The sequence below is a fragment of the Amblyomma americanum genome, chromosome 1 (assembly GCF_052857255.1).
Source record: "Amblyomma americanum isolate KBUSLIRL-KWMA chromosome 1, ASM5285725v1, whole genome shotgun sequence".
In the NCBI taxonomy this organism is placed as follows: domain Eukaryota; kingdom Metazoa; phylum Arthropoda; class Arachnida; order Ixodida; family Ixodidae; genus Amblyomma; species Amblyomma americanum.
In genome coordinates this window covers 87,089,373-87,102,099 of record NC_135497.1, presented here as the reverse complement: position 1 = coordinate 87,102,099, position 12,727 = coordinate 87,089,373, and the positions used below count along the sequence as shown (strand labels likewise).

Sequence of the window (12,727 nt, the reverse complement as noted above, 5' to 3'; positions counted from 1 at the left end):
TATCAACACTGTCAATGCTGCTAACAAAAATCAGTGAGTGTGAAGATTTATATTTACCTTGTCAAAAGCTGTTCTTAAACACGCGTTGAATTACAGAAGCATAGTATGGGTAAACTAGGCCGAATATATATTTAGCTTAGGTATTCAAGGAGCAATGCCTTAATATATAAAAACCTTTTATTAGCACTCAAATAGGCTGATACATGCCTGCTCTTTTCCCTTGGGAAATACTATCAATATCTTGCTGATTCTTTAAAAGGATGAGGTGGGATCATGCATCATGTGTAAAAAAGCACCATGGAAGTGCGACATTTAGTTAGGCGATTTCCAAAAATCTGTCCTTGAGATTCTGTTAGCTTTAAAGTATAATTCAATGTTATTGTGTTCTTGTGTTCATAGGTGCAAAGTAGATAAAAATTCAGTAATATCGCAAAACCCCAAAGAAGGTCCTTGCACATTTAAAAATGCAAGATGTAACTTACAGGGGATATAGTTAAAAGCTATATATATATATATATATATATATATATATATATATATATATATATATATATATATATATATATATATATATATATATATATATATATATATATATATATATATATATATATATATATATATATATATATATATATATGTATATATATATATATCCTTTGTGCCAACAGCTTTGTGTTAGTTGCTGCATTATGTAGAACTGTCTTCTAGCCAAGTAAGATGTAATGACAGATTAAAATTTTGGGGAAGTCCACCAACACTGTTTATTTGAAATATTGGGAATATAAGGGTTGCCACCATTAATTCTGTGTCAGAAGATGACGGTAAGAGTCACCTCTGAATCACGGTACTCGGAATCTTCAGGACTTGCACGCAGTGCGCCAGATTTGCTGCGACGATGGAAATGGCATTTCGAGCGATAGGGAACGTCAGCGGATGCGTCCCAAAGATATCTGCCGAATTCTCGCTTACGGGACTTTGTAAATTGTCTACCATGCGGCAGTCGTTCGCCTGTTGCACGCTGTAGCGGTGATATCACTCGCACCGCCGCACTAGTGCTGGTACTGCTCAGTAAACGTAAGAAATTTTTCTTTTCCTGCCCATCGGTTCTTCGAGGCGCACGCTGACTTGGCAGATGAGTAGTTGACACGGAGACGAAGCTTGGCCGATCACACTCGGAGAATAGCTGAACTGAACTTTATACAAAACACAAGTGATAACCCAGACGAAATAGTAGCGATTCCACTTCCAGTTACAAAACCGGCTCAAAATTATGCGCAGCTACAAATTCAGCCGCGTATAATGCAACTCTGTAATCGTCTCACCGAGATTGACGAACTGAAAGCCGCCAGCGCCGGATTGCCGCGAAGGGCGGAAGTGGTGCCATCAAATGACCTGCACAGTTGTAATGCTGACCTCGGCGAACCTCGCGTCGTGGTGCTTTCTTACGAAAACAACAGATGGCACCGTTAGCGCCCTTTGGCGAAAACCATGAGTTGCGACTTTCGGTTCTTCGATTTCGAGGCAGACGATTACGGGTTTCCATCATGCGCGGGTGATCATGCCCGACTCGCTTAGCCCACCGTGTCTCCGTAGTTTTGTTTAGTAAACGTTGCACGATGGCACGACCGTAAAACAACGCGATTCGGCAGAAACCAATGAGGCACAGAAGCAGACGCCGCACGTGTTATCTCCGCGCCGCGACCGATGCGACCGAGCAGTTACTATATGCATCTATATAGTAGCTTTAGCACTCTCTTACAGCCAGCGCCCTCTACGCTTTTCATCGCTCCAGCGACCAACACAGCGCGGACGGTAAATTGGCGGGCTTGGCAGACGTTGGCGGGAAGACGCAGGCGGGCTTTGTCGTCGTGACGACGTTGCTTTGTTCGTGACTCCCGTCGGTCTACCCACAGCGACCCGCGGGAAAGTTTGCATTGACGTTGTGCCGGAAAATGACGCACATATTTGTGAAGTGGAAGGACGAAAATAAGTGGGACGTGTACCCTGTGAAAATGATCGAGGATGCCGCTGTGGGCATCCGCCTGTTAACCCAGGAGAACGCCATTAGTGAACTGCGCGGCCAAGAAGTTCGGGTGCGCTGGCAGGAGGGTCAGGATGCTGCACCGGCGGAGCTGCTTGCTTTCGGTAAGTTTTGTCTGTAACAACGTTCCAGCGCATGACTACGCAAAAATGAAGCGCTGGGTAGGTTGAGTTCATATTGTAGCTTGTTTTAGAAGGACCTCGCCAGTCTTGGACCAGCGAATGGCCTGTTTACGTCGCTTTCTTTAGTTGCCTAAATTGCCAGTTTTCGCGATAACCCGCTAGGGTCGAAAAGTTTGCACATCGGAAACTCTTGCGATGTAATATCACTTCCTTTGTCGTCATATGTTGTATGAAAGGCGCCTTGTGCTGTATTTTTTTAAGCATATATAACTGTAAGCAGGCTGGAGTGCTCAAGCAGTTTAACAAAGCAGAATATTTGTGCACCTGTTATGGGCTTGACGATTTTCTATGGCGTTTGTGTGCTTCGCGTCATATCATTAGTGCAAACAGTCTCTGAAACTAAGCACATTCTTTAAAATTTCGCTTCCCTTGTTCCGGAGAACACCGCTCGAACACTCTAGGCTAGTGCGCTGATGACTACACTGTAAGAGCTATCTGATGTGACGTTTTTAGTGCAGATGATTTTGAAACCATGCTTTAAGATCAAGATTGAGGGCTCTCTTGCAAGCATATTTTGTGCCACCCGAAGGCCCTTTAGGGGCATTCATGACATACTTTTGTGCATTATGTACCATCTCTATTTACAAAACATTACACCACGCTGCATAATATTGTTTATGCATTGTTTCAGGGAAACCAACTGTTCTTGAGCGGAAGAGAAAAAAAATTGTTGCTGCAGCGGCCAGCGCTGAAGAGATTGCGACTGCATCTTCAACAAGTGTTCAAGGGAGTGGGGCAGCATCACCTGTACAGGTAGTAACTCCTGGCTTTACTTTAAACATCATTCATTGTGTGTCAAACATGCTGATCCATGCTGACCCAAAAGACGCGGGTTCGATCCCGGCTACAGCAGTCGAATTTCGATGGAGGCGAAATTCTAGAGGCCCGTGTGCTGTGCGATGTCGGGGCATGATAAAGAACCCCAGGTGGTCGAAATTTCCGGAGACCTTCACTACGGCGTCCCTCATAGCCTGAGTTGCTTTAGGGCGTTAAGCTCCCATAAGGCAAACCAGATTTCACAATAGCACTACGGAATGGCCTGCCAAATACCATCACATCATGCACTGACCGCAAATCATTCCAGTATAAACTAAACGACCATTTTTTATGAGGGCAAAAAGTTCCTGCCATATTCACCTCGGCATTTTGAACAGCTGTTTATTGTTGCTTTTCTTTTTTATGTCATGCCTTTTGCATTGTTTTTCCTGTTTCGATCCCATGCATTCCACTTTGGATTGTATACGCGTCACAAGATTATTTAACTGTTATATACTGTTTTTTATCTTACTGTTCACTTTTATGAGTCTATTCTTTCTGTCTTTTGGCCTTGATTTTGCTCCCCCTTATGTAATGCAGCAACTCTGCTGCAGTGCCGCACTGGAAATGCCTGAACTCCTGGCGAAAATTGCGGAGTTGACTGCAGAGAATGAGGTGCTGAAAAGGAAACTGGAGTCAGCAGAGACTACAGTTGGTAAATAGTTTTCATCAGTGCGTTATGTTGTCTCAGTGGCTCAGCACGTGGTGTCTAATTTTTTCAATCTATTTTAAGCACAGGCATTCACTTTCTGCCACGACATCTATCATGCTTCTGTACCCTTGTTATTGAAGGGCAACTCTGAAGGTTCTTATAGAACCTTCTGAGTTAATAATCAAAATGCATTCCTTACAGGTCACTTAAGCTCCGCCTTTAAGGGTATGATGCGACAGCTTTGGTGGCTTCCGTCTGCGGATTCCCTTGCAGATTCTCGTTCGCGTACATGCGCTTCACACATACTCGCACATACTCTTCAGCATGCGCATGCACTTGTAAGCTACCACATTATGTGAAAGACCCACAGACAGATATGAAGCCCTGCTTAACCAGGTCATATGAACGTGCCTGTGTGGCCTAGAGGTAGCATGTCAGACTCCGAATGCAAGGGTCCTGGAGGGTTCATACCCCATCACTTCCCATCTGAAATAAGGAGCACGAGTTCGCAGCTCCTGCCAAGTCAGCCATGTTACATGGTCGCATGACGTTGCACAACCCTATGTCGGATCAGTGCCTGGTCATGTCAGCTGGCAGGCACCACCTGCCAGAGCCATGCCTGTGATTTTTCGCTCACAACGCTGACATCGGATTTTTTGGGAAACGGAGTCTTTAACGCTGTTGTGTTAAAAAGCAGAAACTAGTCACTGAAACTGGCCTTTGACCAAACGATGAGGGTGCGTACAGGTCCTTGAAGCCTTTGAATTTGGAAGTCTCATATTTCTGAGCACCAGTTCTGGCAGTTCGGGTGCAGGTCTGGTTGTCTGCTAGTTTTAGCGTTGCTGGCAAATTGCAGCCATCTGTGTGCTGCCCATATCAACAGCTGCCAACATCCCAAACTGCGTGAGGAATTTTCAAACAGCACATTGCAATGAATGTTGCCGTGAGACAGCCTGGGTGCATGCGTATTGCATGGCAGCTGGCATGAAACACGCGTGCGGTTTTTCTGAATATGACTGAATTGCCAGTATGGTGCACGCGTTTGCTTGCATTTAGTCGTGCCATGTAAGCATAGCTGCAACTTGGGCATTGTTCTCAATGATGTGTTTTTTACTTTTTGTCCTAACACGCAAGCTGCATAATCTGCTGCCACATTTGCACTGGCTGCACCGTTCTGGCACTCTCCAATAAGAAGGTTTACCTGAATGTTTCCTTATCTGATACTGCATAGTGTCTGCATTTTTTAAACAAATGGCTTCTTCCAGAGGGCACTGTGTTGCACTGCTGAAACCGATGAGGAACAATTCATGTACGACTTTGAGAAACAGCTCATGTACTGCAGGCGAATCGAACAGACTGCTAGTAACATTTACTGCTGAACACAGCTGCCTCAAAGGGAACTGGGCAAACTCGCTTCATGCAGTGCAGACATACTTCATGTTGTCTACATGCGTAGCTTTGATACCATTTCTTCAGGAAATTCAATAGATATGCCAGAGAATGAGGAATTGCGTACCATAAACTGTAATACATTTTGCTGGTAAAAATATTCTTAATGGGGTGCAAAAGACTGCTTGAATGGATGCCGGCTATACTTCAGATGGATTCTTTGTCATGCAGATGCTGACTCAAAAAGAATTAAGGGAATTAAGATGGTGAAAAGGCTGAAGGGGATGATGGCCAAATTCGAAAAAAGTCCTGGTCCCTGCACGCCAGCCGATAAGGTATGTGTGCTTGTTCACTTGTCACCATCAGTGTGTAGGCATTCTCATATTTCTACTAGACAGACTCATTGCAACTGGATTTTGATCAGGTGGCATTCGGACTAGACAAAGCTCGGCAGTGCTCCACAGCTATTTTCAGGGATAATGATGACATTTGAGGTTCACTCACAGATTGCTGTCATAACTTTGTGTCCCTTTTAAACATGTAACTGGATACCAAAGGAATGTGAATAACCCTTTAGCATGCTTTGCACACAATTGTGCACAAAGCGAACTCATAGCTTTTTCTGAGACTGCTGCACCTAGTTGTGATTTCCTTGTTTCAGGTAAGTTTTGCATACTTCATGTTTCAAATAAGGTGGTTTCTTATGTCATGTAGCAAATGCAGTAAGCTATATTTTGTGAAACAGTGAATGTTGCAGCTTGTTTGATATCTTTTTGGAGGCATATAATCTACCACCAAAAGTAACATCACTTTTTTTAAATGCGAAAGCACTATATGGTTACATCGCGTCAGCAAAAAGTGTCTGCAAATTTTGTCTGCATGATTATGTCGTGTGGAGATAAATCTGGAAAAGCTTGATTGTGTCAGGTAGTGCGTGAGTAGGTCTTGAAATGAAAAATAGTTTGGTTGATGAATTTTATTATTTAAATAATTTAATTGAATTAATATCTGTAAATGCTGTGTTTGAAGCAGGTTTTGCGTGACTGATTTAAAGAAAGTTTATATAAATGCATGAGAAGGCTTACTTAGAATAAAATAAAATGAAAAACAATAAATAAATGAAATAAAAGGCAAGAAATTTTTAAAAATGAGAAATTGAGGGAGGAAGAAAAGAAATGGAAATGTGAAACTTTTAAGCAGACTTAAGTGCAATCCTGTAATTTTTCTTTCATAAGCATAATGCATACATACTAAATTGAAAATATTTTTGCAATTTTTATGGTATTAATTTGATACATTGCATTTCGATGGTACCATTTTCATTAGCCATGACATTTTGAATGAAATTTTTGACATCCCCACAAAAGATTACCTGTTAATATCGTACGCTGGAAAACTAATTGTCTTTATTAAGGGTATTGTATACCATTTAGGTGGAAAAATATTTCTTCAAATATTTTTCTTACAGATTTAAAAACTAAGTGGTGTCACAAATTTATTAAAAACAATAAATTGTGTCAGAAGGGTTTAATGGATCAGTCAGCATAGTTGAGTTTGTAAATGATGCCGGGTGCCCGTTCCTTCCATGCTTCCATGCATGGTCTTTGGTGCTTGTTTTTCAAGTGCACAAGGTGCCGGAGGGTTGTCTGTGGCTTGTGGCTTGAAGCTTTCCGTGTTCCCAGAAAGAAAGGTAAATGTATTGACCAGCCATCTGTTCCTTGGCAAAAGGGCAGTCACTAATGCTAGTACTCTAAGGAATATATTTGCCATGTTTTCTGAACTGGTATTTTTTTCTTTTTGAAAATGGTTTTTGGGGAGAGGAAATGGCATAGTATCTGTCTCACTTCTTGGGGGAAACCTGAACTGTGCTATTAGGGAAGGGATAAAGGAGGGACGGAAAGAAAAAAGGAAGAAAGAGGTGCTGTAGTGGAGGGCTCTAGAATAATTTCTACCACTTGGGGACCTTTAATGTGCACTGAGATCACACAGCACATGGGACCATCTCCAAACTAACAATCAGGACACATCAAACCATCTGATTGATTAGAATAGCCAACAAGCACCGAGGCATGCGTGAGCATGACCCGAGGCATGGTTTACTCCCTTCCCTACCTCTACCTCACAAAGGTGGAGGAGGAGAAGGTAAATGCAGTAATAAGACAGGCATACAAGGCAGCCTTAAATCTCCCACAACGAGCTCCCACCACCCATCTCCTATGCATGGCAGTACGCAGTACACTACAAAACTAACTGAAGCTAATTGCATGGCTCAGATCAACAGACTCTCCTCCACAAATACAGGTAGACACATTCCCGCCACTCTAAAGATTCGGCCAACAGGTCCACCCCACAACAACTCCCACACCATCCCAACACACATCAGGGACAGACTCGTAGTTCACCCTCTGTCCAAAAACATACACCCAGTTCACAACCAGGCCAGACGTGTAGCCCGTGTCAAGGGACGCCGTCTACGCGGCCGCGCCTGAGTACATCCACAATTCGGCCTCTGCCATCACTGTAGCATCACATGACCTCAAACACATAGCCTTGTGCTCGACCAACACAACAACCTCACTTGAAGCCGAAGAAGCAGCCATAGCGCTTGCCATTTCTTCCTCTGCTTCCACACTCATTCTGAGTGACTCTAAAACAGCAATCATGAATTTTGCACGGGGACAGATTCATTCTACCACCCGAAAAATTATCAATTCTTGCTCCACAGAACCCCAACCCCGTTCAAATAGTTTGGGTGCCAGCCCATGCAGGCAACCCCGGCAGCGAAGTGGCTCACTCTCTTGCTCGAGCGTACGTCAACCGGGCAGACCACACCATAGACCAGGGTAGCGCTAGGGACCGACTCGTCACCTATCAAGAAATAACCCTCCATTACAGGGAGCAAAGACTCGTCTATCCGCCACCAAACATCTCCCTCGAAAGAACAACAAAAGACCTGGAGACAGCTCCAGGCTCGCACATTCCTTTCACCAGCTTTGTTAGCCCTTATCCACCCAGGCCAATACAGACCTGAATGCTCTCTTTGTGGGGCTCCGAGAGCCAACTTTGACCACATTTTATATCTCTGCCGAGAATTCCAACCACCACCTCGCTGGAACCTCACAGACAGAGAGGGTTGGGAGATCGCGGTCTCCAGCTTCGAACCGGCCTCACAAAGGTGGCTGGTAGAGTGGGCTGGAGAGGTCGCCGCACGTCATGGACTGTTGGCCACCACCCGGGATCAAGAGCCAGACCAACCCTTGGCATTATCTCATCCATGAGGCTCATCAGTAAAGTTTTCACCTACCTACCAGCACACGGGCGCCTTTGCATTTAACCTCCAATGAAACGCAGCCGCCCAAGGTCCGGTTCGAACCTGGGTACTCTGGCTCAGTAGAGGAGCACCTTGGGGGGGTGTTTGCTGAATTGCTTTTGAGGTCATGTCATGTCTCGCTTTGAGCATTCTTTTTTTTTGTCATATGCCTTTAAATGGGAGCTCAGTGCTACTGTTGACTGATTTAATTTGTACGTTGTTGCTCTTGGGCTGCTTTTACCTCGGAAGGTGCTCCTAAATTTGTTTTTCTATTTTGCTACATAATCGCTGGATGAAAGTTAGGCTTTTGTAATGACCAGTTCATCACATTTGACTCTTTTTATGTTATTGATATTTGAATTATTTATATTTTGGGCCATGTTTATATTCCACCACCTTGTGAAAGCTGTTCTTCCTCAGAAGATGCTTATGATTAGCCCCTCAAAATACAAAGCTCTTTTGCCTACTGCCCTTGTAAGAGTGATTTTACAATATGCAAGCACTCTTTGGTTCCTAAAATCAATCACTGACGTCACTCAGCTTGAGAGAATGCAACGAAAAGCTGCAAGGTTCATTCATAACAAATACAAACCCTCTGACTCCCCTACTGATACTACCGCATTAGCTGGCCTTCCATCACTATCACCTAGGGGAAAAGAATCTCACCTGAAGTTTTTATACCAATTATTATGCAGCAGCTATAGTGTAAATGTGTCTAAATATGCATCCTTCTGACACTCACTGCAATCCCGGCACAAGCATGCACATATGCTGACTGAATACTCACGTCAAACCAACATTCTCAAGCATTCTTTCTTTACTTTAGCCATCAGCAAATGGAATTACCTCAATCCATTGATTACTAGTGCGTACTCACTATCACTATCTTCCTTCACCTCTAGATTAGGATTCAACAAAAATCAGTAAAGTGGTCATAGTCCTACATTCTACCAGATGACTGCGCAGCCATTACTTGTGTTGCCATTTCTTGATATGTTATTTTTACAGATGGTTGTGTGGACCAGTGTGACCTGTTTCCTTCTTTTTCTAGCATGCTTACTAACAAGAGTGCTGCTCTCTTTGTTTTCTTTTTTTCTGCTGCTCTGAATTTTTAAGGTATTCTTTGGTAACCTGCCTACTAGTATTATATAACATCTATTTTCAAAGTTTCCTTTCTGTTCATCCTCTGGAAGCAATTTCTCTTTATTGTTTGGTACTTTGTATTGTACTGATTGCCCACCTCCTATGGTCTCGTATTGAGACTAGCAGTATTGTAAATAAATAAGCCAATTATACTGTATCTTATGGCACAACCCCATAGCAGGAGCATGTTTCATTATTAGGTAGCAGTTTCTGTGTGGTCACTGTAAATGAAGGCCTTCTATAAAACTTTGTTCTCTTCTCTTTTGCTGTCTTGCGAATGCTTTTGTCACAAAGGTGGAACATGCTTTGTCTTTGCAGGTTGATATTGGTGGTGGCGTTCTTGTTGATAAATCGGTGCTCGGGCTGTTGAACCATTCGAACAGTGGGCCTGGGAAGTATGCCCGTGCGCTGCTCCGCCATCTGTTTTCGCCTGAGGAGCTGCAGGGCAGCTCTCTCTTCGGGCAGCAGAACACTCGCACACACTCCAAACGCGGGTCTCTGGACCAAGAGAAGGTCTCGGCAGTAATTGGTAAGTGTCCTTTTCAGACATATCTTTATGTAGGAAGCCATCTAAAATACTTTTGATAAATCCATATTGCTCATTTAGAGCTTAGAACTCTATTGCTGAGGGTAAAAAAATTCAATATCCTAGGTTGAAAGCACTTGAGATTTTTTTGCAAACAAAACAGGAATCCAAACTAGAGAAACAGATGGTACTGTTTTAAATTGAACATGAGTAGTGTAACTGGCCTACCGAGTTTAAAACAAATAGAATATTTGTGGCAATATTTGCTACTTGTGCAAATAATCAGACAAAACGGAAGAATAGCGTTAAACATTGATGTGATAGCGGCAGCAGGGGCGTAGCAAGGGGGGGGGGGTGCTTATGGGCCTTCAGCCCCCCCCCCCAGAAATTTGACATGAGCCCCCTCGAACAAAATTTCTGGCGGTGCCACTGCAATTGAGCTACGGCGACGGCTGTCCAATCTGCTGCTCTCGTGGGTAATTTGTTTATTGTGTGTAAGCAAACCTCGACAGTGTTCACATGCGCCACCCTCGTCATACCGGCGGACGTAGCGCGTCTTTTATTACCGCGAGTGTGACGTGGAACATCATCCAACGGCGAGGGCGGAAACTGTGCGAGAGCCCTCTTATGCTACCTATGGTATCAAGACTTCCAGAACCGAGACCCTATGTGTGTGTGTGCGTGTGCGTGCGTGCGTGCGTACATATATATGTATACACACACAATACAGGGCGGCTCGACATGAGCCCCTCCCCCCTTGCCCGAACAAAATTTCTGGCAACGCCACTGAGCGGCAGCGCTGCAGTACGATTCTAACTTACGGAGTTAAAGCTATAGCTGTTAATTACGCAGCACTGATCTCCACTAAGGTGCTGCAACACGAATTCATTATGTTAACTCTATGAACATCAAGTTATGCGTGTACAAAAATTATTTTCTTATTGACAATGATAGAGAATAAACCAGAGCCACAGCTAAGGGCATGAGAGGGGCAAAAGCATATATTAGCCATGGCCTCCATGGCTGTTAAACTTGGCGAAGCCTAGCCGTGTTGTCGTGTCTTAGAGGTCATGTATGAGCATTACGAATGCTGCCACACGAAAGGGCCATGTAGTGGCACTAGACCCTTCATCACGCAGATATTGATCACCGCAGGATGGTACCCAGCATTAGTGTGTGCCCTGTTCTTTGAAAGAACAATCATTGAGGGAATATACCATGCCAAGCCTTATTTGAACATTATGCCTATTGTTCAAAAGCTGTTCGAAAGTTCATAGCCAATTCGATCCGGTTCAAATAATTTCCAAAATACACTATTTGACTTGTTCGATATTTTATAATAGTCCACTGGCCGCAATGACTGAGTGGTTATGGTGCTCAACTGCTGACCCGAAAGACGCGAGTTCGATCCTGGCTGTGGTGGTCTAGTTTCGATGGAGGCGAAATTCTAGACGCCCGTGTACTGTGCGATGTCAGTGCACGTTAAAGAACCCCAGGTGGTCAAAATTTCCGGATCCCTTCACTGCGGCGTCTCTCATAGCCTGACTCGCTTTGGGACATTAAACCCCATAAGCCAATCCAAATCAAACTGATTTTCTAATATTCGCGCACACCTAACACAAAGCGTATAGCAAGACCTCACCAAATGGTATGTGGCCGCCGTGGTGGCTGAGTGGCTACGGCGTTCGGCTGCTGACCCGAAATACGCTGGTTCGATCCTGGCCGCAGCGGTCAAATTTCGTTGGAGGCGCAATTCTAAAGGCTAGTGCACATGCACTGTGCAATGTTGGTGCACATTAGAGAACTCCAGGTGGTCGAAATTTCCGGATTCCTTCACTGCGGCGTCTCTCATAACCTGTCTCGCTTTCGGACATTAAACCCCCATAAAGCATAAACCAAATGGTATGTAAAAAAAAAAGAATAGGAAAGAATGAGAAATGTCATTGCTGAATGCCTTGAAATTGCAGATTGCATGCACGCATACAAGAATACTGCTCCCACTATTGTGACACGTATCTGTTAAACTGCATGAAGTAACTTATTATATTTGCCCTTATTAGCAATAGCTTCACACTGCACATTTGAGAGGGATATGGCTGTATTCATTATATCATTGCTTATAGTTTTATGGAGCAAACAAGATTTACTGTACAGATAAGGAAAAGGATAGGACAAGTCGATTTGGCAAAGGCATATATGAATGTTGCAGAAATGAGAGGGCGATACCACACATCAAGTGCTTTGGCACAAGATTTTTTTACTTGTTCAACATCAGTTTGCTATTTTGTTTTCAGGCTTTACGTGCAGGAAGTTCCCAGATGCAAGTGCAGCCCTAATCAAGAATAGCCTGGCGAGCTACCTGGCTCGCCTCAACAATGGCCCGGCAGCAGCAATGCCATCTTGTGACGCGCCTCATTATATGGAACCCCGTTTATATGTTCTTCACCAGACCAGCAAAAAAAACCACATAACAGCCGGGAAACTGCAATAGTGAGGAAAGCTCCGAAAATGAATGAAAACAGTGCAGCTTTGACTTTAAAACTATTTATTTCCACATAAAAAATCGAGAAGGATGGATTGCTGTTTCTTTCGCTCACTGGAAAGCACCACGCATTTCTAATAGCCTGGAAGGCCGCATTGTTGTCAGCGTAGCGTTGAGGTGCGA

General features: G+C 43.9%; 2 protein-coding genes across 2 annotated transcripts in view; both read left to right on the top strand.

The window, feature by feature from the left end:
- The window catches only part of LOC144113159 (natterin-3-like), a 63,254-nt gene that overhangs the window by 28,700 nt on the left and 21,827 nt on the right, over positions 1-12,727 (top strand). The window lies entirely within an intron of this gene.
- Positions 1,991-3,948, top strand: LOC144113165 (uncharacterized). Its single transcript, XM_077646092.1, has 3 exons — positions 1,991-2,148; positions 2,858-2,979; positions 3,583-3,948. The coding sequence occupies exons 1-3, from the start codon at positions 2,016-2,018 to the stop codon at positions 3,703-3,705; spliced, it is 378 nt and encodes a 125-aa protein (XP_077502218.1). The 5' UTR covers positions 1,991-2,015; the 3' UTR covers positions 3,706-3,948.

Excerpts from the sequence above, each read along its gene's own strand:
- LOC144113165 (XM_077646092.1), top strand. The coding sequence starts at position 2,016 with ATGATCGAGGATGCCGCTGTGGGCATCCGCCTGTTAACCCAGGAGAAC. Across the intron at positions 2,149-2,857 it reads GGCGGAGCTGCTTGCTTTCG|GGAAACCAACTGTTCTTGAG; the intron begins GTAAGTTTTGTC and ends GCATTGTTTCAG. Across the intron at positions 2,980-3,582 it reads GGGCAGCATCACCTGTACAG|CAACTCTGCTGCAGTGCCGC; the intron begins GTAGTAACTCCT and ends TATGTAATGCAG.